Source organism: Gracilinanus agilis, chromosome 6, assembly GCF_016433145.1.
Source record: "Gracilinanus agilis isolate LMUSP501 chromosome 6, AgileGrace, whole genome shotgun sequence".
Classification (NCBI taxonomy): Eukaryota; Metazoa; Chordata; class Mammalia; order Didelphimorphia; family Didelphidae; genus Gracilinanus; species Gracilinanus agilis.
The window spans coordinates 272,302,475-272,325,271 of record NC_058135.1 but is presented as its reverse complement, the minus strand read 5'-3'; the positions used below and the strand labels follow the sequence as shown (position 1 = coordinate 272,325,271).

Below are 22,797 nucleotides of genomic sequence, written 5' to 3'. Positions count from 1 at the left end.
CCTCAAAATAGCCAGATATGGCTCGAGAGCCATACATTGCCGACCCCTGCTCTAGAGGCTCCGGCCCTGTCCTCAAAGGGTGATTCTTTTGGTTCCCTCCAGGCGTCCTCCCAGGTGACATGGTCCATTACCCAGAGTGCTTTGCTCTGGACAAAGGGCAAGCCGGAGTCCAAGACCAAGACCAGCATCTTGGGTATCAGTGTGCCTCGCTGTCTGCTCTCTGGGACTCTCTGGCTTTCTGCCTCACAGTCAGGGCTGATTTTATAAATAGGTGGTTCTCTGACGCAATTTGAGGGGGCCCAGAAAAGCTCCTCCATTAAAAAATAACTCCGGAGATTCATTCCTTTCCAGGGGGCATTGTCTCCAGACTTGTCTTTAAAGACAAAAATCCAGACTTCAGAGCGGAGGACTTTAGTTTTTGTGGTTGTCTTTATAGCCTCCTACCTTCCATCTTAGAATCAATAGTGCCTACTGGTTCTAAAGCAGAAGAGTGGTAAGGGCTAAGCCACAGGGGTTACACAGTAGGATGTGTCTGAGGCCACATTTGAACCCAAGACCTCCTGTCTCTGGTGCTGTGTCCATTGAGCCACTTAGCTGCCCCTAGATAGCTTTTGAATGGAGGCCTGAGGCCTGGGGTGCCAAGGAAGTGCCACTGGGGGTCGGGAGGGGGCTTTGGAGATAATCTAGGCTAAAGTGCTCTTTTTGTAGTCCGAGTTCCCCAGAGAGAGGCTGTTTCTAAAGCTCTTTCCATTCCACTACAGCCCTCTGGTCTCTGCTGGCCCTCCCCGCCTCTGTGGCTAGCCCAAAGGGAAGGCAGCGGCTGTTCCTTTCTTTTCGCCTTTCACTCAAAGCTGAGTTGTCCCGCCTTCCTGAAGGAGTCGGATGGGAGAGCTGCGGACCAGCTACCCAGCCTCGGCTTCAATCAGACCCTTCCCTCTGCCCTTCCCTTGCAGGGACCATGTCACCGATGACCACCGGGCTTCTGCTGAGCCTGCTTGGCCCCATGGCCTGCTGGGCCCTGGGCTCCGGTTCCGAGCTTCGCTCTGCCTTCTCCGTGGCCCGGACCAGCAGCCTGGAGGGAAGCACGGAGATGGCGGTGACCTTCGACAAGGTCTACGTGAACATCGGAGGCGACTTTGACCCCAGCACGGGCCTGTTCCGCTGCCGAGTCCCCGGGGCCTACTACTTCTCCTTCACCGTGGGCAAGTTCCCTCAGAAGAGCCTGTCGGTGATGCTGGTGAGGAACCGGAACGAGGTGCAGGCCCTGGCCTTCGACGAGCAGCAGCGGCCCGAGCGCAAGGCGGCGAGCCAGAGCGCCATGCTGCAGCTGGACTACGGGGACACGGTGTGGCTGCGCCTCCACGGAGACCCCCAGTACGCGCTGTACGGCTCGGCCGGGGGGCCCTGCACCACCTTCAGCGGCTACCTCATCTACCCGGACACATCTTCCTACTTCCACAGCCACCGGGGCCTCCCGGCGCAGATGCCGGAGGCCGAGCCCGATCCCCGCTCTGCCTTCTCCGCCGCCCGCTCCGAGAGCCTGGTGGGCATCGACGAAGGCTCTGCTGTCCGTCACAGGCCGCTCACCTTCGACACGGAATTCGTCAACATCGGAGGGGACTTCGACGCGGCTTCTGGGATCTTTCGCTGCCGCCTGCCCGGCGCCTACTACTTTTCCTTCACCATCGGCAAGATGCCCCACAAGATGCTGTCGGTGAAGCTGATGAAGAATCGGGACGAGGTTCAAGCCATGATCTACGACGACAGCCCGTCGAGGCGGCGCGAGATGCAGAGCCAGAGCGTCATGCTGGCCCTGAAGCCCGGGGACAGCGTCTGGCTCCACAGCCACCAGCACGAGGGCTACGGGGCCTACAGCAACCACGGCAAGTACATCACCTTCACCGGCTTCCTGGTCTACCCCGACGTCCCGCCCGGCCCCTGACCCGGCCTCCGAGGGGGCGGAGCAGACAGAAGACGCATCCAGGGGGCGGGAGGGGGAGGGGTGCATGCGGCGTGTCCGTGCGTCTGTCTCTAGTGCCCACGTGGGCCCAGCTGGCATGTCTGTGTCACCGCGGGAGCATGAAGGCTGCTGACGGCCAGGGGGGGCCATTCGGCGGGGACGGGGTCTGGACTCGGGCCAATAAAGAGGGTGCCGAGAGACTCCGGCCGCGGGGATCTGAGCCAGAACTCTGTGTGCGCGGGGAGCTGACGAGGTGCTGCCCCAGGGGGAGGTAGGCAGGGCTGGCGGGGAGGGCGGGGCCATCACCCGGGAGTTACTGAGTGCCTAGAAGGGGGCTAGCTGCGGGGCTGTGAAGACTAAGCCCAAAGGGGACAGGAGCTCCGCCCGCCGCACAGGCCGAGGCGTCCGAGAGGAAAAGAGCCCGCGCTCCGGGCCCTGGCATCCCGTCCTAGCTGGCCCCGTATCTGTCTGACTTACCCATAGGATTCCCAGTGGTGGGAGCCCTGCCAACGGAGCCCCCCGTCTGATTCTCCCAGAGTCCCTCCCTGACTCTTGCATCTCGTCCTCTGTCCTCGGTGAGACCCTCCTTGGTGAACCTGGTCCCACCACAGGCCCAACCCTCCTCCTCCACGTACCCACTTTGGTGGATCCCTCTAGCCAACCCAGTGTCTACATCGGACCTTCATCTACGCACTGTCCAACCCTCCCCCCAACCTCTGATTCCTTTTCCATGCAATGAAAGGGTGGTTTATAGGAGCTTCTCCAGGGGGGCAGGACACAGTCCTGAGATTCCTGTCGGTTCTTAGGTCAGAGATTTGCTCTGACTCAGATGAACTGCGGTGCTGGAATGAACAGAGGAAGAAAGGATGTCAGCCGTGCCCAGAGCAAAACATCCCCCCACAGGGCAGACCGCAGAGCATTTTAGGGGAACATCGGAGGCATGGACGGGAGGACTTGGGGAGCCTGTGGGAGGCTCAGACGTCTCAGCAGCTCCGATTCTGCCTCTTACCATGCTTGCCTCCAACACGAGATTGCCCAAAAGGAGGACCAGTCCAAATATCTCACCCTTACAGCCTGATGTCTACCTCCTGGGCATAGGATGAGGGGAAAAGAGCCCCATTCTAGCCTCTTGGGAATTTGTGATTGACCAGCTGACCCATGGAAACTTGCCTAACTAGTCCCCATACTCAGTTCTCCCATGGAGGCAGTTAAAATGGTTAAAGTGGAGGGAACAGGGGCAGCTGGGTAGCTCAGTGGAGTGAGAGTCAGGCCTAGAGACGGGAGGTCCCAGGTTCAAATCCGGCCTCAGACACTTCCCAGCTGTGTGACCCTGGGCAAGTCACTTGACCCCCATTGCCCTCCCTTACCACTCTTCCACCAAGGAGCCAATATACAGACGTTAAGGGTTTTAAAAAAATAAAGTGGAGGGAACAGAGTGCTTTGGGGCTACTTCTCTTCCCGGGACACCCCGGGCATGGTATGTTCCCACACCTGATCTCAATGACATTCAGGGGATTCCTGGCCCCTGAGTTTACCCCTTCCTTTAATTCTACTGATGAAATGTTTTTCAGGAAGCTGAGGGATTAGGAGTGGAGATTAGGGTTAAAACTGTGATTTCAGACAAGGTCAAGTTTAGGGTTGAGGAAAATTCTCTTTCTATCCCCAGCCTTGCCAGTCAGTCTGGGAGTGCTTGGAAGATTCCTGATGACTCCACAACCCTCTTAGACAGTCAATAGATATTTATTTCGAACCTACTATGTGCTGAGCATTGTGTTGTGCTGCCCAGGGAGGACAGCTGGTCCCTCTGTTCTTGAGGTCTAATCACCTAGTCCTATCTCTGTAATTGTTCTTCGGACTGCCACTCTCATTTCCATCATCCCCCAACCCCCATTTCTTGCATTTACTTTGCCCAAGCCATGCCCTCCTGCAGAACCAGAGGGTTCAGGGCTAAAAGGGACATTAAAAATCATCTGGGTCACTCCTCTTTTTTACAGGCGAGGAAACTGAGGACCAGGGAACCCAAATGTCTTCCCTTGTGCTCTCCAGGGAACAAAGGGTCCAAGGAAGGGGCAGGAGCAGGAAAGAGAAAAGCCAAGCCTGGGGGGAGGCCGGGGAAGGCAGAGGTGGAGGTGAGTGGGCTAGAAAGCAGCAGGTGATGCCCACTGCCCAGGGAGGGCTTAGGGGCTAGAGTGTTGTTGGAATGGGTCATTCGGGGAGGCCTGAGGACTCAGCATGGGGGTCTGGCCCTGGGGGCAGTGGCCCTTGCACAGATCCTGGAGTATTTCCTGTCCCAAAATGGAGAAGAGTTCAGCCCAGCGACCTTTCTCCTCTCCCTCAAGAGCTGCATGGAGGCGATAGACACAGGCCAGACTGGTGAGCAACAGCTGCTGGAAGTGTGCAGGGCTCAGGGGGGCCGCCTGGTGCCACTGCTGTAGCTGCTGCTCAGTCCCAGTCAAGCTACTGGGAACCCAACGCTGAAGGAAGAGGGTGAGCCGTCGGCCAGGGCGTGTAGATGCCAGCTCCTCGTCCAGGAGGCGGAATTGTCCTACAGCGTCCAGCTCCAGCCCTGTCCACAATAACTAAAGAGAAAGAGGGATTTGAGGGGAGGGGAAGGGAGCCAGTGGAAGAAACTGGTCACAGACTAGCCAGGACAAACCTGGCCCCAGGATGGGGGCATGTGTGGGTCTTGGCAAACAGGGTAGGCAGGGCTTTTTGAGGAGGTGTTATAGGTCAGTTGGGAGGGGGCCTCAGGGCAGGTTGAATGACACTAGGGACCTTTGCAGATTGGGGCTCTCCCAGGGCTTAGGGACCCGTAATTCTCCCCACCCCAGAGTCTGGCCTTGATGAAGCACCTTCTCCAACCCATTCCCCCCCCTTCCCCCCCAGCAAATCCTGGCCCTGGTCAGTGACCTCAAACATCGTGTCCGGCTGCTCTGGCTTCGGTGGGACACCACCCACACCAGCACTGTCCATGGGCTCTCCTGGAGAACCAGAGACAGGTTTCAGGGACTCCTCTCCCTCCTACGGCCATACCCTTCAACATAAGCATCCATCTACAGGACGGGAGGCCACTGACAGGTGACCTTCCAGACATCCTGCCCTTGAAGGCTCCAAAATCCCTTCTCAGGTGCAGGAAAGGCACAGCGCCATAGATCTAGCCCTGGAAGGGACCTTCGTGACCATGGAGTCCAGATCCCTCCTTTGACAGATGAGGAAATGGAGGAACAGAGTCAAAATCATCCCTCGGGCAGAACAGACATTTTGAATTTAGTTCTGTCTCCAAATAAATCTCTTGCTTTTCCTTAACCTTTCTTGCTCAAGGGAAAAAGCCTAACGCAAGCTTCTCTGTACTGTTTGCCCCGACACTCCTTCACCCCAAGGATAGTCCTAAAGCCAATCCTCATTCCTATAATATGTCCAGCCAATATCTCGGGGTCCTCCACCCCAGCCTGGCATTTGGGGAGGGAGTGTCCAAGTTGAGCCTAGCACATGATCTCCTCCCCCTTCTCCCCCACCCCCACCCCCAGGAACCTGTTTGGGGCCAGCTGGACCTCTTTACCTAGATGTTTCCTAGGGTTCAAATGGAGATTCCTTTCAGGGTAGGGAGGACACGGCTGGGGTGGAGTGTCCCATCCAAAACTCCTGGACGGACATTTAGCCATCTCATGCCATTGGCAGGATGGAGCATGACCCCAAACTCCCATGGCACCCTACTGGCAGGACAGCCTGAAAGCTCTGGCCCCAGAAGAGAAAGGCAATGAATCACCCCTTACGGGGACCGTGCAGATCAAACTTCTCAGCCTATTCCTTTGGGTCACCACCACCCAGGTCATGCCCTCATAGCTCCCTTGACCAAGAAGAGGGAAAGCTATTGGGTCATATCTGTTTAATTTGGGCCTTTTTCAGCTCCAGCTGAGCTCTTCCACCTTCCCAAGCCAGCAGGGCTTTCAAGGCTCTTCAGTAGATCCAGTATCACCTAGAGCTTGGGCACTGGTGAGGGAAGAGTTAAGTAAAAGGGTCACATACACCAGCAAACCTGGAACTCTGGCAGGCCCTTCCACGGTCCAGCAGAGCAAGGTACGTCATTCTAGTGCCACAGCCCCAAGACTGCCCCCTTAGATTCAGGGAACCCCACCATTCTTTTGTTCTTTTGTCTCCTACCTGTGTGCCTTCGGGATACAGCCCCCACAGGAAGGGGGAGGCACAGGATGGCCCAAAGCCAGGCTCGGAGCCGCAGATCCGGGGCCATGCCACGTACGATGCTGTCTGCCTTTCTCAGTTTCCTAGTCTTCCCCTGTCTCCACTGAAGCTCCAACTTTCCACTGGAACCAGTTCGTCCTCACTCTCCATCTGTCTCCAATGTAGAGCAGGGTGGGGCTGGCTGGAGGCTCCATTGCTTCCCAAGGGGACTTCTGTTCCTCCGAACTTGGGAATTTGCTTTTCTGGCAGGGGGAGCCCTTTTTCCCTGATGTCTTGGGTCCTTTCCCTCTGGCTATGCCCACTGGCTGGGATGTTTTAGTTAATAAAAACAAGGTGTCTGGTAGCAAATAGCTTCGGTATGACACTCCCCTAGGGCTGGGTCAGCGCCTGGGTCCTGTGACCCCATAATACTGTTTGTGCTCACTCTAAAAACATCCTACAGCTGGTCGTCACTATACAACAAACAGCCAAAGCCTGAGGGATTTCTTTAGCAGCCAAGGCTAAATTACTTGCAGGGTGGGCCCGGCACTACTAAGTAAGTTCGGGGAGCAGCCTAATACCCCTGCGATTCTCTGGAAGGCCACTCCCTTTCTGCAGGCTCTATAAGCCCTTGATTCCTCCTCCCATGACCCAGACTCTTTAGCCCCTTAAAAACCTTCTTGGTGGAGGTCTGAGTCTGGCAAGCCTGGAGGCCCAGTGAACAGTTAGGACAGCCACAATGGAACAGGATTGTGTGTTCAATTCCCTGAAAGGGAGCCACTCTTCTTATCTATGATCACGCTGAGCAGCATGAAAGGGTGGGCAGAAGGGGGCTTCTCCCTGGCTCCCGTGAGGGAGTTTACCGGCCAATGAGCTCTTGGGGCCCTTAGCTATTTCCACACTCTTTTTGCCCCAATACAGGCCTTTCTTTTCTTTTTTTTTTAAACCCTTAACTTCTGTGTATTAGCTCATAAGCGAAAGAGTGGTAAGAGTGGGCAATTGGGGTCAAGTGACTTGCCCAGGGTCACCCAGCTGGGAAGTGTCTGAGGCTGGATTTGAACCCAGGACCTCCCATCTCTAGGCCTGGCTCTCAATCCACTGAGCTACCCAGCTGCCCCCAATATGGGCCTTTCTTGAGTCACTCACCTGCCGACTCAGGACTACCTAGTTCTTGGAGATAAACTGCCTGAGCCAGACTGGGTTCTGGGATCCAACAAGGCAGGCACAGTCGAGGTAGAGTCCACTTTGTCTCATTGAGAACATAACTGAATCCTGCCTGTGATGATGGCTGACTGAACTGTTTGAGCTCTTGGGGCACAGCCGTGGCATTTTAACCTGCTAAGATTAACTCCCAACTTTGTTGTCCTCCTCATCCCTCCTTCACATGCATCACCGTCATTCTCTAAACAAAGGATACCAGAAGGCTCCCCTGGGTTTTCAGACATACCCCAAAATAGGAAGCTGCAAGTCCAAGTAAGTCTTTATTTACATAAATACTCTGTTACAAGGTGGGCTCTGTTCTTGCCAGGAGCTATTTAGCTTCAGGTTTCTTAACTCCAGCCTCAAGTTTGGGTCTCTCTGGAGGTTGTCGATAAGCAGGGAAAGCCTCCCAGGGGCTGTTCAGGTCAAACTTCCGGAACTCCTGGGCTAGTTCCACTGGTTCTGCCACGACCCGCTTCACCTCATCATCGTAGCGGACCTGCAAAGAACGAGAGGGCTCTCTAGTTCTGATCCCAAGTCTTCTCTGATCACTGCCCCATCCTTTCATCTTCTGTCCAACCAACAAGGCGCCATCCTGTACCAGAACTACTGCCTCAAGAAGCAAGATCTGTGACAACATGGTTCCTTATGCCTCAGCTGATGTGGGACTGAAAACTGGTCAGCCATAGTGCTTTCGGTAGGCTCGCTATGTAAGATCTCCTTTGACCCTTACTACAACTAAGTGAGGAGGAGATAACAGAGGGGTCCATGGAGATGCCTGGGGCCCCAGAGCTAGGTAAGAGCAAATAAGGATGAAACAAAAGCAGATGCTGATGATGATCATTTCCATAGGTGGAGATTCTTTGATTTCTCTAGCAGTGTTGATGGAATTGGGTTAATCCATCTATATACTCTGCTACCAAGTTCCCCTACAAACTACAAATGCTGACTGCACTATTTAGCTTTCCAAATCTTCAGGACCTGGCCTCATTCTACTTTTCCAGCTGCTCTGTACAAGACACCCACATGTGCCAGAGGGGCCACTCCCTTCCCCCTCTCCACACAACAGAGGACATTTCTCACATCACTCACTCCTCTGCCCAGCAGCATCCCCAGATGGGAGTGCTTCCTCCCTCCCCTGTCTGGAGTAAAAGGGGGAGGTGAGAGGGGCATGCATCATGAGGGTTGTAGTCTGGGCACTCAGTCTCTAAAAGGTTCACCATCGCTGTCCTAAGCCCTTCCTCTCAAACACTAATGTAGTTAAAAAACTGTATTAATCCTCTTTACATTTATTCAGTTTATACTTTTACACATACATATTATCTCCCCATTAGAAAGAAAACTCCTTGAGAACAGATTGTTTCGTTCTCTGTATGGGAATTTCCAAGGCCCAGCATGGTATTTGGCACATTGTAGACAATCAATACTGTGTACTGGTTTCAAGGCAAAGGAGCAGTAAGGGCTAGGCAATGAGGGTTAAGTGACTTGCCCAAGAACACACAGCTATGGAGTATCTGTGGACAGATTTGAAACCAGGACCCCCTGTCTCTAGGTCTGGCTCACTATCCACTGAGGCACCTAGATGCCCCTCCCTGACCTTTTGGGGGATGATCTTGGAGGCTCTGGTCTCAGGGTGAACTCATCTAGGCTTGATAGATCATGGAATCACAAATGACCAAACCCAGGTTCCCAGTACCTCTACATATCCAGAGAGGGGGAAGTCCTTCCGAAAAGGATGCCCCTCAAACCCATAGTCTGTCAGGATCCTCCTGAGATCAGGGTGATTGGCAAAGTAGACTCCAAACATGTCCCATATCTAGAAGAGAGGGAATCCAGACACCAGGTTCACATTTCCTGCTATGTCTTTGCTTAAGGTCCACTGCACTGCTCCATTTTCCCACTGGATTATTTAGCCTTCAGGAACTCACCTCCCTTTCATACCAATTTGCAGCTTTGTGCACTGAGACTACAGAATCAACAGGAGTCAGCTCATCTGCATACGTCTTTACCCGGATCCGAGAATTGAAGCGCAGAGAAAGCAGGTTATAAACAATCTAAAAAGGAAACAGAATGGAAAAAGTGAATTGGATTCTACGAGGGCTCCAGCAAAAGCAATGAGGTTGAAATGAGACCAAGCTGAAACTGAACAAGCGTGTGGACCACTGGGTCAGAGCTTGCCATTTCCAAGAGCTACTGCGTCCTCCTCCCTTCTTCAAGTTCAAACCCTCTGGAGACTCACCTGTATCTGAATTCCCAAGGGTTCTGTGTACCTTTTCTGCCTATTCTTAGAGAGGGCGCAGACATTACCCTCACCCCAAGCAAAGGCAATTGTAGAGAAGACCAAGCTCTTGAGAACTCTCGGCAATTTCTGACTCTCTCCCAGAAGGTGGTGCTACAACCAACCCCGCTTAGGGTTCCTATGAGGCACCCTCTGTATCCAACTGCCTGCCGGCACACAGAAGTAATTGTTCTATGAGACAAATCTCATTTTAGGATGTGATCAGAGATGTATACTATGTAGAATGACTTCTGTGAACTTCATGAAAATTCTAACTCTGCAGGGAGAGAAGGCTCCAGATTGGATGATGTTTAGAGCTATAATAAATAATGTTAACAGAGGTCTAGTTTGCCAACATTTCAGGAACAGTTGTAGACTCAATAATCTTGTAGAGAAGGAAAGAAAATAACATGGTTGGTGGCATTTTCTAGTGCATGTATTATAGTGCATCCACTTTGCCTCATGGATTGCCAGGCATTTCTCTATTCAAGTCCTATTCTGATGCCCCTCAAGGCAGAAAGACACCTTTCAGCAAAAGTTCTACGGGTGCTACACCAAGGTGGAAAAGCTTCAAAAGCACAGTATGAGAGACTGCCTATTGTCCGAGGACAGGCTGGACTAAATCTGAAGAGGTTCATCTCCAGGATGCCAGCCACTGCCATGGGACAAGTTTTTATGGCGGCTACAATGATTCACAACACCATCTTCTAAGGAATGGTGGGGTCATAATCTGATGATGAACAGCCAAAAATAATTACAAGTCCCTGAGTGGATAAATACACCATAGTACCACAGTAACAGGTATATTGCTTACAGTTTCCAAAAAGCTTTCACATAATCCACAAAGTGCTGCCACAATAAGCCATCTCTCCTCCTAACTTTTTAATCTTCTTGATTCTCTATACCTACCTCAAAACGGTTCTGCCGGGTTGGGACATCAACTGCTCCCAAATCAGCCAAAGATTTGAATTGGGCATTGGTGTGATCTCTGAGGAATGTCAGCACAGGGATGACTCCATCAGGATGGATACAGATCTCTAGTTCATTGAAGTAAGATACCTAGGAGGCAGGGAAAAGGAAACCCAGAGTTTCTGAAAGAAGGTTGCAATCAGGCTGAAGTCATTCTTTTGGGGCAGAACAGGTAGAAGATTAGAATCAAACATCCTGAGGTCCTGAGTTAAGGAAAAGTCATTAAGTGCTGAGTATTTGCTAAGCACTATGCTAAAGGACTGGTCAACCCACAACCACTCTCCCCAGGAGTCCTGACCCAGAGCCCATGAAAAGTGTCTACAACCAAGAGGCATACCTGAACTTGCTGGACATATTTGGGTAGGATCTCAGCAACATATTCTCCAAAAGCAGAGAGCTGCTTATGGGTCACCTCATCCCACTGTCTAACTGTGGCTGGAAAGCAAAAAGAAAAAGAAATCCTATTTTTTCAGAGGGCAAATGGAATGGGAATGAGTGTTGAGAGAAGGAAGAAAGCCTGGGACATTTCCTCTAGGCTGCCTAGGGCAGTGATGGGCAAACTTTTTAAAGAGGAGGCCAAAGGAAAGGAAATGCTCATCTGTCAGTCTGTTTCTAAGGCAACTCTTTCGAAGTTTCACTGTATTGTATCCTACTCATCCTACTATTCGTCAGATTAGGAATAATGTTGCAGGGCTGGATAGAACATTGCAGGGGGCCACATCTGGCCTGCAGGTTTGTTTGCCCATCACTGGGCTAGGGCATTCAAGGCCTTACATGGAGCCTTCTTAGCAGTGATTCTAAGGGAAACCTGAAAGTTTTAAGACTTGGTACCTGGGAGTCAGAAAAATTATACAGCATTGCAGAGAACATAACATTGAAACAAACACAGTAGGAATGTTTTGGTTGGAAAGCATTTGGATGAAAAGTTTCATAGGATTAGGCTGGGATTTGAGGTTGAGGCCCAGGTCAGAACTCTGAAAATCTAGTGGCTTTTCCACAATAAAGTCTTGTTAACTAAAAACCTTTCTCCCGTACAAGAAACCTTCCTTTGTCAGCATAGCTGAATGACTCTTTTCTTCTTTAACTCCTACAGCTCTTTGTATTTCTGTAATAAGAATTATGTATTGTATTGATACTGTTGGTGTCTTGTTGCACTGAAATCCTCAATCAATGCTTTATCATGGTATGGAAGCTGACTCTGGGATTTAAGGGTGATTAATGGTAGTTTATGCCTCCTGGCAGGTCTATTCAAACTATAAATAATTCAAGTACACACCTAACATGAACAAGTAGTGTTTCTCCTCTAAGGGCCAGTCTAACTAAGTGCAGATAAGCTTCCTGAAATTTTCTTTTGGCTACAATCATACTAGTACTTCAAGCAGTGCCAAGGCCTGGGCCAGTTCTATCATTATCCTGGACATGCCCTGGACACTTTCCAGCCTGTCAATGTCACTCTTAAAAATGTGGCAGTCAGGACAAAAGACTTTTAAGGTGTTATATGGCAGGAGTAAAGTACAGTGAGACTGTTCTGGACACCATGACTATCCTACCAAGTATAACATTAACATTGGGAGGGGGGGACATGCAATTCCTGGCATATATTGAGGGCTTAATAAATGCTTGTTGAAATAAATACCACAAATAAATAAATAAATATTCTCCACCTCTGTATCTCTTTCAAAGAAATTTCGCATCTTATCTCATGGGCTCGTGATGTCAAAAGGGCACATGAAGCTTTCTTTGTGGGCACCCCTGCAGTCTTTTTTTTTTTTTTTAAACTAGAATCCCAGAGGGACTCTAGGTGGAGCTGATTCCCACCCCCCCCTCCATGCAAGGGAGGACATTCCTCATTTGATTAGCCCCTCTGGCCAGCAGCCCAATGGGGGCACTTTCTCCTCCCCTGTCTGGGATAAGAGCGGGAAGGGCATGGGGAGAGCACTAGGTCTGGGGGTGTGGGAGCATGGCCCAGCACTTTGTCTCTAAAAGGTTTGCCATCACTGTCATAGGCCCTTAGTGGAACTAACCTCCTTAAGACACTATAAGGCATCATAAACTGCAAACCTAAGTTCAAGTGCCAATGCACTTAAAAAAAAAAAAAGCAACCTAAGAAACCCAAACCCTTACCTTCTTGGCATCCATTCTAAGACAAAAGAGCAGGCAAAGGCTATAGTCAACTATGCTTAAGTGACTTGCTCTGGGTCACAAAGAAAACAAGTGTTTTAAGATAGATTTGAACCAAAATTGTACAGTTTTTAAAAAATAAGCCTTATCGTCTGTCTTAGACTCAATACTACGTGTTGGTTCCAAGGCAATAGAGTGGTAAGGGCTAGGCGATTGGGATTAAGTGACTTGCCCAGGATCACACAGCTAGGAGTTCAGATTCATATCCAGGACCTCCGGTCTCCAGGCCTGATTCTCTATCTACTGAGCGGCAATCTGTGGGAGACCTAGGGAGTCAACTTTACTTCTTTGTAAAAAGGAACGGCCTCTTTTAGGTCAGTGACCAAGCCTTTCTGTAGTGCTGTGGCAGGCACAGTGCAGGAGGATGAGCAGAGGTTCACTGATTTAAAGAAGGACTCGGAGGCCTGGGGAGGTTAATCGCTACCCCCAGGTCTGCTTCCTCGGCGGCACTACCTGTAACACCCATAATTCCATTTCCCGAACGCTTGCAGCCAGCCTCTCCTCGGTCTCTCTCCGCAGCCCTAGGGAAGATGTGCTCCCACAACCCATTTTCCTGGGGAGGCGAAGTGACTAGGCCAAAGTGACACGGCGAGGACGTGAGCGGCGGCCCCAGGTCGGGACATTAGCTGTTCGCTCCCGGCCCTCTCCGGCCGAGGGGGCCCCGCATTGGCCGCCCATCCGCTCCCCAAGTGCTCCGGTCCCGCAGGGAGCCCTTCCCCCACCCGGGGCTCAGAGGCCGCGGCGGGGGCGGGGACACTACTCACGGTGCTGGCTTCCGGCCGCCGGGCTGCTCTCCTTTCTCACCGGTAGCAGGACCCCGGCGCGAGCCGCCCCTACAACCATAGACGCGGCCTGAGGGAGGCCCGAGACGGCCCCGGCCGCTCCCCGCCCCGCCCGCACACCAGCTGCCCCCGCGAGCCCCCGCAACAGGGCAGCTGCCATAGTGTCTTCGGGACGCCAAGCCTGAGGGGAACTCGATAGGACGCGGAGCGCCAAGGGCACGGACCGGAAGCGGAAAGGGACAGCGGGCGTTGGATCCGGGCAGACGCGGGCTTCGAGCCAGAGGTTCCGTTCCGGGTGCGGGATGCGAGCTGGAGACGCAGGTGAGTGGGGGAGCTGGGGAGAGGAGAGGGCTGAGAGAAGCAGTGGGCGGGGCAGGGGGGCCGCGAGGCGCTTAAAGGGCCCCCGCAACCAAGCGAAGCGCTGTCCGACCCGCCTCAGACTTTGATTCCGGCGCGCGCGCGCGCGCGCGAGTACCCATGGCCGCTGCCTTTGCCTCCCAGCTGGCCCCCGCTGAGAGCCGTCCCACCATGGAGTCTCCCGAGGACTCGACTACAGAGGAGAACTACTTCGTGCACTATACGTTCAAGGACCGCTCGCACTCGGGCCGCGTGGCGCAGGGCATCATGAAGCTGTGTCTGGAGGAAGAGCTCTTCGCCGACGTCACCATCTCGGTGGAGGGCCGCGAGTTCCAGCTCCACCGGCTGGTGCTGGCGGCCCAGAGCTGCTTCTTCAGGTCCCTGTTCACGTCGAAGCTGCGCGAAGCAGGCAACCGCGTGATCGTGCTGCGGGACGTGAGCCAGGCTGTGTTCCAGCTGCTCGTGGGCTACATCTACCACGGCACCGTGAAGCTGCGCGCCGACGAGCTGCAGGAGATTTACGAAGTCTCCGACATGTACCAGCTGCCCGCCCTCTTCCAGGAGTGCTCCCGCTTCCTGGCGCGCACCGTGCAGGTTGCCAACTGCCTGCAGGTGATGTGGTTGGCCGACCGGCACAGCGACGCCGCGCTCTATGCCGCCGCCAAGCACTGTGCCAAGACCCACCTGGCCCAGCTACAGGACACCGAGGAGTTCCTGCACTTGCCCCATCACTTACTCAGCGACATCGTCAAAGGTAAGCTGGGGTGGGCAGGCGGGCACGCCCCGAGGCTCCCCTCCCGTGGTACTCTTAGCCCCGGATGTACCTGCCCGGTAAAGGGAGCCCCAAGGTGGAAACTCTGCCAGGGACAACAACCTGGCCAGGTGCTGGGGGCAGTTTTCTCCTTAGGAATCCGGTCCCATGCTCATAGGCTCTTGGGAGGCCTGTGTATCTGATCTGGTGTAAATGTTAGGGATGAATTCCCAAACTATTGAAATGAAAAATTGAAGAATTTGGCCCTTTGAGTGAACACTGCCCCCCCCACCCCACCCTTCTTGGAGATAAAAGCAGAAACCTGACTTTTCACAATCCTTATTGTATGTGGGAACCTCACTCACTGCTTAGGTGGAAGCCTTGGCCATACAAACCCATCCTTTTAGCCAACTTTTTTTTCCTCTAAGAAAAAAAGTAAGTAAATGTTGTGGTTTCTGTCACTTATGCGTCTGGCAATAACTTATGGAATGATTGTGTCAGTGGTCTTCCTCTGCTTCCCTCCTCCTCCTTTTCCCCAGATGGAGTCCCATGTTCCCAGAACCCATTGGAGGCAATAGAAACCTGGGTGAATTTCAACAAAGAAGAGCGAGAGAGTTTTTCAGAATCTCTTAGGTCCAGCTTAAAGGTATGAAATTCCTTAGAGACCTACATAATAACCCCCCCCCCCCCACTTCAGGCAATCTGGCCTCCCTAGTGTAGGCAATAAGGACAAGGGAAGCCTGGCTTTACAGAACTGGTAGTGGGAGATTGTCCAGAAGGTTGTGTTCTTTGAACCAGATGGATAAAAAGCAGTCCAACCCTGGTTTCTGTCCCTTTTTGTGGCTGGTACCCATTGATGGAAGCAGCTACTTCTAAATGTGATCTTTCCACCACAACAAACTTAGGAAACCTTATAGACCCTATAATTAACTAACTTACAACCACAGTAAAACAGCTGGAGATCTGAGTGCAATTAACTCTCTTCCTCTAGCATTAAAAGCCCTGGAAAGACAGTGATAGGAGGAGAGTCAGGCTGAGGCTCCCACAGTCACCAGATGGGGGTGAGTTTGAGCAAGACAGCAGCGGGAAGGGGAGCTTATTGGGATCAGGCCTTCCTCAGCTAGAACTTTCTAATGACCATTTCTGTGTTTTGTGTGAACAGGAGATTGGAGAGAATGTACACATTTACCTGATTGGGAAGGAATCATCTCGTACTCATTCCCTGGCTGTCTCCCTACGCTGTGTTGGGGATGACTCTATCAGTGTAAGTGGCCAGAATAGCTTGTGCCATCAGATCACAGCAGCCTGCAAGCATGGTGGTGACCTGTACGTGGTAGGTGGATCCATCCCCCGACGTATGTGGAAATGTAACAATGCAACGGTTGACTGGGAATGGTGTGCTCCCTTGCCCAGGGACCGGCTTCAGCACACTCTGGTTTCTGTCCCTGGAAAAGATGCCATCTACTCTTTAGGTGGCAAAACCCTCCAAGATACCCTCTCAAATGCCGTTATCTACTATCGGGTGGGAGACAATGTCTGGACAGAGACTAGCCAGCTGGAGGTGGCAGTATCGGGGGCTGCTGGGGCCAATCTCAATGGGATCATCTATTTGCTAGGGGGTGAAGAGAATGACCTGGATTTCTTTACAAAACCTTCTCGGCTCATCCAGTGCTTTGATACGGAGACAGAGAAATGCCAAGTGAAGCCCTATCTGCTGCCCTTTGCAGGCCACATGCATGCAGCTGTACATAAGGATCTGGTGTTCATTGTGGCAGAGGGGGACTCCCTAGTGTGCTATAACCCCCTGCTGGATAGCTTCACCCGGCTTTGCCTTCCTGAGGCCTGGAGTTCAGCTCCTTCCTTCTGGAAGATTGCCAGTTGCAATGGCAGTATTTATGTATTCCGGGACCACTACAAAAAAGGGGATGCCAATACCTACAAGCTTGACCCTGCCACCTCAGCTCTAACAGTCACCAGTGGCATCAAAGTATTGCTCACCAACCTGCAATTTGTATTGGCCTAAGGTCCTAGAGAAAGGAGTCGGAACTGTTCTACCTTCCTTTTTCTGTCTGTTTCCTTCCCTTCTTCCTCACTCCAACCTGGGAGGCCTCAAAACCTACTGTTCCAAGGAATCCTACCACCATGCTACCTTCTATTGCTCACCTTACTTGGGCAATTTCTTCTAGCCTCTTCCCAAGCTGGCGTAGGGTTCAGCTCTCTTTGGGGCTTTTTATACAGAGGCATCTCAGACCCCTACCCGGGATTGCTTGCTGCTCAAAATCCCCAGGCACATCTGTGCTTGGTTTAGACACAGCAGCTGCTTGATCTCTTTGGCACAGCGTTCCCCCCAAGCTGAAGAAAATTAAACATGAGAACCTTTCACCCTATTGGCATAGAGGGCCCAAACCCCTTTCTTTAAAGGGAGCTGAAACAATAGAGGAGATGCTGTTTTCTTGTGAACTGAAGAAAACAGACTGCTGTTTTCCTTTAGGCTCTGATCTATGGTTTTAGTGAGGGAATTGGCCTTAGCTGTGCTTGGCTGCTCTTTAGGGACCACAATGAGGATCTTGGATTCTGGAAATTCTCTGTAGTGGCTTCTCATTTGTTAAAGTAAATAAATAGCACTTATTTCTAGGTTACCCTGTAACTATTTTTGGGGCAAAGACTTTGTTTCTGATTCATAGCAGAAACTGTTTTTGCAACATGAAAGTAGCTCCTGCTCTTGCAGAGGCCGTGAACCCAGGCAAAAGCCAGGACTGTTCTCAGTAATAAAAATCTTTGGTGGGACGAGTATGTGTTTCTGTCTAACATTGAATGGGTCATCTCCTAAAGCACTGTAACTACATGCCAAAGACTATGCTGGTGTAACACTTTCTCTCTTTTCCAAAATCAAGAGCTTTTTAAGAAAGGAAACTGGGCAACTATGAAGGTCAGGAACTAAGGTCTTTCTTTGCCTTTCCTGGGGTTAAAATGCTTTGCAGTGAGAAATGATAAAAGTAAAAATATTAGGCCCATGGTGCCTCAATATATACTTATCAAATTAATTTTCTTGGCCCCCATGTAGAAAAAGATAAAATCCATTGAAAATTGAGGCTACACTTAGCTGTTGTTGTAGTATGAACAGTTTTCTGAGATTGGAGCAAAACAAGTGGACAGAAGGAATGGTTATAAATCCTTCGGCACATTTCTGGTAGAACAGGTTGCTTTTCTGCCTATTATGGGTTACAGGCCTAGGGTCCACTGAATGTACTTCTTTATTCTGTAATGAGCAGCAGAGCCTTAAGAGTTCTTTCCAGTCTCCCTACTTCATTCATACAGTGATTTTCAAGCCTTAGGTTTTTCCTGATTCAGCCAAGAGCTCTTTGTAGAATTCCTTGAGGACGTCTACCTGCCTCGTTCGGACATGGATGTGGGAGCGGATCTTGGCGATAGCTTTTATAGCCTCCTCTGGGCTACAGTTGTATACCTGGAGTAAAAGGAAAGTGAGAAAGGTATAAATTGAGGAAGATCTCAGCCTAAGCCCAAAGATCACATGTTCAGGGACCAGGGGAGGACTACTCTCTCAAATCATTTCATTTCAAACTGAATTTCTCTCATGCTTCTGTCATTGATGTATATAGAAAGGCTGCTGCATTAGACTGGAAATGGAGAGAGCTAGGAATCCAATGAGATTGTCACCTGCTAGTTCAGGTGTTTGTTCTAAAGGACCCATATTCTTCTGAAACTTGAGAAGGCTACAGAAAGCATCTTCTCCACCCAGGGCTAATTGTTAGTACCTAAAGAAACCTGTGCTTGGACTCATTACTGCCTTGAAAACATTCTCTTTCTTCTCAAATTCCGTGACCTCCAGTAGCACATGACAGAGACACATTCATTCACTGAATAACTATTTATTAAATTATTTCTATGGGTAGTGCACTAGTAAGTGCTAGGAGATGCAAAGATATTTAAGAGAAATCCTCAGAACTTTTCTCTTTCTGCTGGGGGAGAAGAAACCTGAGGCCTGCTCTTTTCTATCTATGCTAGATCTCTAACTGGTCACATCCACTTGGATGGCTCCCTGTATAGGAAGCCCAGTGGGCTGTGTTGATGGGGTCCCTGCAAGTGTTTTTTTAAAACATGCCCAATCTCATACCTTCATCAAATAGGCTGCCACCATGGTGGCACTTCTGGAGCGCCCAGCCTTGCAATGAATATAGACACATTTCCCCAGTTCTGTGTATTCTAGAGTAAAGAGGACGCCTTTCTTTAGGTTTTCCAAGGTTGGAACCCCCGTCATATCCACTGTGCTGAGGCGCAATTGCTCTACTCCAGCTGCTTTCCATTCCTGAAACCAATTCCACCGGTAGAAAAAGAAAATGAAACAAAATGTGGGCAATGCAAGGATGAGCACAATAGATTAGCAACAAAACAAATGAGAATTACTGGTGTTAATTTTAATATCACCTAAGTAAAAACCTAACATTCCTTGTTCTGTAGAAAACAAAACAAGCCTTCTGCCTAAATGGCTGATCCTGTCTTGTTAATATTTTATGGAAGAAGAGTTGCTTTTTTAAAGTGGAAACATTTTAAAGATTTAACATAAACTTTTTTAAATGCCTCTCTTGGCTATTTAAAATGTTCTGTTACAGAATTTTCCACTACAGAATATCTAACAGCTGTAGAATTGTGTGCTTCTGTCTTTGGATTATTCTGGCTTCTGAGTGACTACTTGGATTTTGGAACTATTTCAGATTCTCTTAGCTTGTAAGGAAGAATTCTCTGGACGCAGGGTGAGGATGGGTGGGAGGTGGGAGGGTAGATAGGGTAGGAAAAGGGAGAGAGTACATAAATTAATTAGGAAAATGAATTTTCAAAATAAAATCAATGCACTAGTCTTTGCCTAGCACTCTTGAAAGACAGAAAAGATGCAAACAGGAAGCACTTTTATGGTATGTTGGCAATTTTATACTTTTAAGACTTCTGACTATAATCAGTTAGGTACTCAGTCCTACACTGATGAAATGCATATAAAGCCATAAATACAAGGTTATTTTGGAGCTTGATTTTTAAAAAATTAACATTCATGTTACATAGGGTAATCATGTGTTTCTGTTCCAAATCTGAACTTGGCAAACCTAATGAGGGCATATTTTGTAGAAACTCTGTATCCCTCACTTGCCCTACAGCTGACAGGCCTAATATGTATTTTTAAATCTGGCAAATGCTCTTTAGGAAGTCCAAGAAGATTTCAGAACATTAAAAGCATAATCAAAAATGTTCTTTAAAGTTACTCAGGTTTTTAAAAAAAGAAGAAATAGCTTTCTTTCCTCCAAGGAGACAGCAAGGCAGAAAGAAAATTTTTAGATTGTTAATATGCTCATGTTAAGCGCTCTCCAAATGGGTCACCCAACAATGGCTATAGAGTGTTTCTGATTTAAAACATGTTCTCCAAAAACCGAGAGGTGGTAGATTAGGATTTTATCAACTTTTTATTATGAATACATGTTTCTATGGTATAGATTTTACTATAGTCCTTGTGGAATCTCAAAATTTTCTAGTAACTTGGGTTGTAGAGATGATAGAAACAATCTATAATCTGTCTGGTAGGTAGTGAATTTTCTTTGAGCAGACAGCATGGACTTGAGTTCTGTTTAACAAAGAGCCTAGTTTACCTTTTCATCATTTTTTTCATTTGTCAAAGGATCTGAAATAATAATACATTGTGTACAACTGGATAAATGTGGTTATCCTAAACTGTAATAAATTTACTTTCAAAATGTCATTTCCAGATTATTCCTCTCCTGCTTACAACCTAAATTAATTAAGTTTTAAAGGGAAAAAGGTTTTTTGGGTTTTTTGTAAGGTGGAAGAAACATCTGTATATGGTCCAAGGTGGATCAACCCAGGAATATTGGTTTTCCTGTAGTTCTCAGGGATCTTGCACAGTCCCCAGAACCTGGAAATATTCTTCAGCCTGCTTTTTTTCTACCTGAACATCTGAAAAATATTTCCAGGGTCCTGAGTGTGCTCTGGGGAGAACAGTGCTTGTTGGCAGGATTTATATCCTGAAGCCCTCACCTCATAAGTGTTACACAGGAATCTTGTTTCATATTCTTCATTCATGGTGATCACTCCCCCAACATTCTCATCTTCTACCAGCTGCAGAAAGAAAAAGGGGTCCCAAGGCATTTTTCAGACTTTCTTCCAGCACTTTGTCTACCTTTTTTTGATCCTCTACCACATTTTTCACTGAATAGCCATTTATTAAAAAACACCTGGTGTTTTCTTTATAAAATCTGGAGCTATCTAATCCAATCTCATTTTGCCAATGGAAAAAAAAAATAAGCCTTTAAAAGGCTGCCTTGTCCAAGGTTACACAGATGAAGTGGCCATAATTCAAAACCAGGTTCTCTGTACTGTGTATTGGTTCTAAGGCAGAAGAGAGGGGAGGACCAGGCAATGGCGATTTAGCCAGAGTCACACGGATAGGAAGTATGGAGGGCCACACCTGAACCCAGAGTCCTCGTTTCTCTAGACCTGGCTTCCTATCCTCGGAGCCACCTCGCTGCCCCCAGATGGCTTCCTTTAAACAGTCACCTTTGTGTCCCCAGCTCAAGTTAAGTTTTAAGAGAGTCTGAATTGGATATGAGCCCACAGGTCATTTAAGTGTCCTTCAGGCCACCTCAGGAGGAAATAGACTTGACAAGTAAATGGTCTTTCCCGGGAAGGCTATCTGGGAAAGAAGCTTCCGGAGGTTCCTAGTGTTTTGTTTTACTGACAGGTCTAGTAGATTTCCCAATGGAATGTAAATGTCTTCTCCACCTCCATTTTGTCCAAATCCCGGGTTCCTAGTACTTAATCAACCGCTCCTTCGACTGGATGGAGGTGGTGGCAGTCTCGGGTGACAAATGAGGCCATAAGTTCAAATCCCAGCTCAGCCACTTAAATCCCTGTGTGACCGGGAGCACTAGGCTCCCAGCGGGCAGCCACCCCATTTCTTTTATCCTAGCCCAGAACCAAGCGCGTAGCTTGTAAACGTGTCTGCTGATTGCCCCTGGACAAGTAAGAGACAGGAGTACAGCCCTTAGGAAAGGGTGCAGCCCGGATGAGGCCCTAGATTCAAATTTGCCCCGGAGACCACCCAGTGAACTGGAGCAAATCGCTTGCGTCTGAATGAGGGTTGGTCTGGCTGACCCTTGGAGCCCTTCCGGCCGCGGAGCTAAGTTTGTCTGGAGAGATCCCGGCCTGGTTCGAATCCTAGGCCCATTCCAGCAACGCGCGGGCCCGCGTGGGGGTGGGGAGGGAGGCCCAGGCCAGCCCTGGTCCTGGGAGTCCTCCTTCCCCGCCTTCCAGCAAGGCTGGACCCACAAGAAGGGAGGAGGGAAGGAGCGGGGATAGCCCCTCGGCCTCCTTCCGCGACCTTGGACCGGCTCGCTGCCCTCGTGCCCGCACCGCCAGCCTGCACCCGGACATCCCCGCTCCAGGCGCGTGAGGCTGCGTGGCGGATGTGCCCAGGCCATAGAGGCCGGGTGGGGACGAGGGAGGCCAGGCCGCGATATGCTCCCCTCTTCTCCCTCCTCCCCACTTCAGTCCAGGTCTCCTCCCCCGCTCACCCGGCGCGTGAGGCTGCGCAGCGGCAGTGCGCCCAGCAGCACGGTGGCGTCGATGCGGTTGTACCAGTCGCGGTGTCCCGGGCCCGACACCTTGTCGCGCACCAGCGTGTACAGCAGCGTCGGGTAGAAGAGGATCCGCGCCAGGCCGGCGCCCAGCACCGCCGTGGCCATGCCGTTGGAGCCCCAGCGCGAGGACGTCGGGCCCGGGCCCTGACTTGACTCCGGAGACTGGCTCGGGGTCTTCTGATCGTAGTTCCGGGCGGAGCGCCGGCTCCTGCAGCGGCTCCAGACGGAGGTCTTCTGCGGCTCCCCCTCCTTCACCCTCTGCACCGTCTCCCTGCTATGCTCGGAGCTGGTCGATGACGTGCCCGGGAGCAACGATAGCAGACTCGGCTTCTGCGAGTCGTCCTGGCCCGCGGCCGGGGTAGGGGCCAGCGAGGGGGACGTGGAGACGGCCCTGGTGGGGAGGGAGGGGGGGGGCATCGGCGGCATGGGGGCGGGACCCGGAAAAGGAACGGTCCCGCCCCCCGCAGCAGCCGCACGCC

The 22,797-nt window shown here is 50.7% G+C and overlaps 5 protein-coding genes across 5 annotated transcripts; 2 read left to right on the top strand and 3 right to left on the bottom strand.

The window, feature by feature from the left end:
* Positions 1 to 967: 967 nt before the first annotated feature.
* C1QTNF4 (C1q and TNF related 4) lies at positions 968 to 1,942 on the top strand. Its single transcript, XM_044681865.1, has one exon. It carries the CDS (start codon positions 968 to 970, stop codon positions 1,940 to 1,942), a length of 975 nt encoding a protein of 324 aa, XP_044537800.1.
* Positions 1,943 to 3,736: 1,794 nt separating this feature from the next.
* FAM180B (family with sequence similarity 180 member B) lies at positions 3,737 to 6,209 on the bottom strand. The gene is made up of 3 exons (XM_044681390.1): positions 6,122 to 6,209; positions 4,871 to 4,941; positions 3,737 to 4,539 (listed from the first exon to the last, which is right to left on the bottom strand). Exons 1-3 carry the CDS (start codon positions 6,207 to 6,209, stop codon positions 4,138 to 4,140), a joined length of 561 nt encoding a protein of 186 aa, XP_044537325.1. The 3' UTR covers positions 3,737 to 4,137.
* A 1,392-nt stretch (positions 6,210 to 7,601) lies between these two features.
* Positions 7,602 to 13,724, bottom strand: NDUFS3 (NADH:ubiquinone oxidoreductase core subunit S3). The gene is made up of 6 exons (XM_044682349.1): positions 13,532 to 13,724; positions 10,924 to 11,021; positions 10,527 to 10,676; positions 9,268 to 9,393; positions 9,036 to 9,155; positions 7,602 to 7,838 (listed from the first exon to the last, which is right to left on the bottom strand). Exons 1-6 carry the CDS (start codon positions 13,707 to 13,709, stop codon positions 7,671 to 7,673), a joined length of 840 nt encoding a protein of 279 aa, XP_044538284.1. The 5' UTR covers positions 13,710 to 13,724; the 3' UTR covers positions 7,602 to 7,670.
* KBTBD4 (kelch repeat and BTB domain containing 4) lies at positions 13,710 to 17,662 on the top strand. Its single transcript, XM_044682347.1, has 3 exons — positions 13,710 to 14,660; positions 15,197 to 15,303; positions 15,820 to 17,662. The coding sequence occupies exons 1-3, from the start codon at positions 14,027 to 14,029 to the stop codon at positions 16,678 to 16,680; spliced, it is 1,602 nt and encodes a 533-aa protein (XP_044538282.1). The 5' UTR covers positions 13,710 to 14,026; the 3' UTR covers positions 16,681 to 17,662.
* A 231-nt stretch (positions 17,663 to 17,893) lies between these two features.
* On the bottom strand, positions 17,894 to 22,744 carry PTPMT1 (protein tyrosine phosphatase mitochondrial 1). Its single transcript, XM_044682348.1, has 4 exons — positions 22,253 to 22,744; positions 20,718 to 20,798; positions 18,793 to 18,984; positions 17,894 to 18,123 (listed from the first exon to the last, which is right to left on the bottom strand). Exons 1-4 carry the CDS (start codon positions 22,742 to 22,744, stop codon positions 17,989 to 17,991), a joined length of 900 nt encoding a protein of 299 aa, XP_044538283.1. The 3' UTR covers positions 17,894 to 17,988.
* Positions 22,745 to 22,797: the final 53 nt, after the last annotated feature.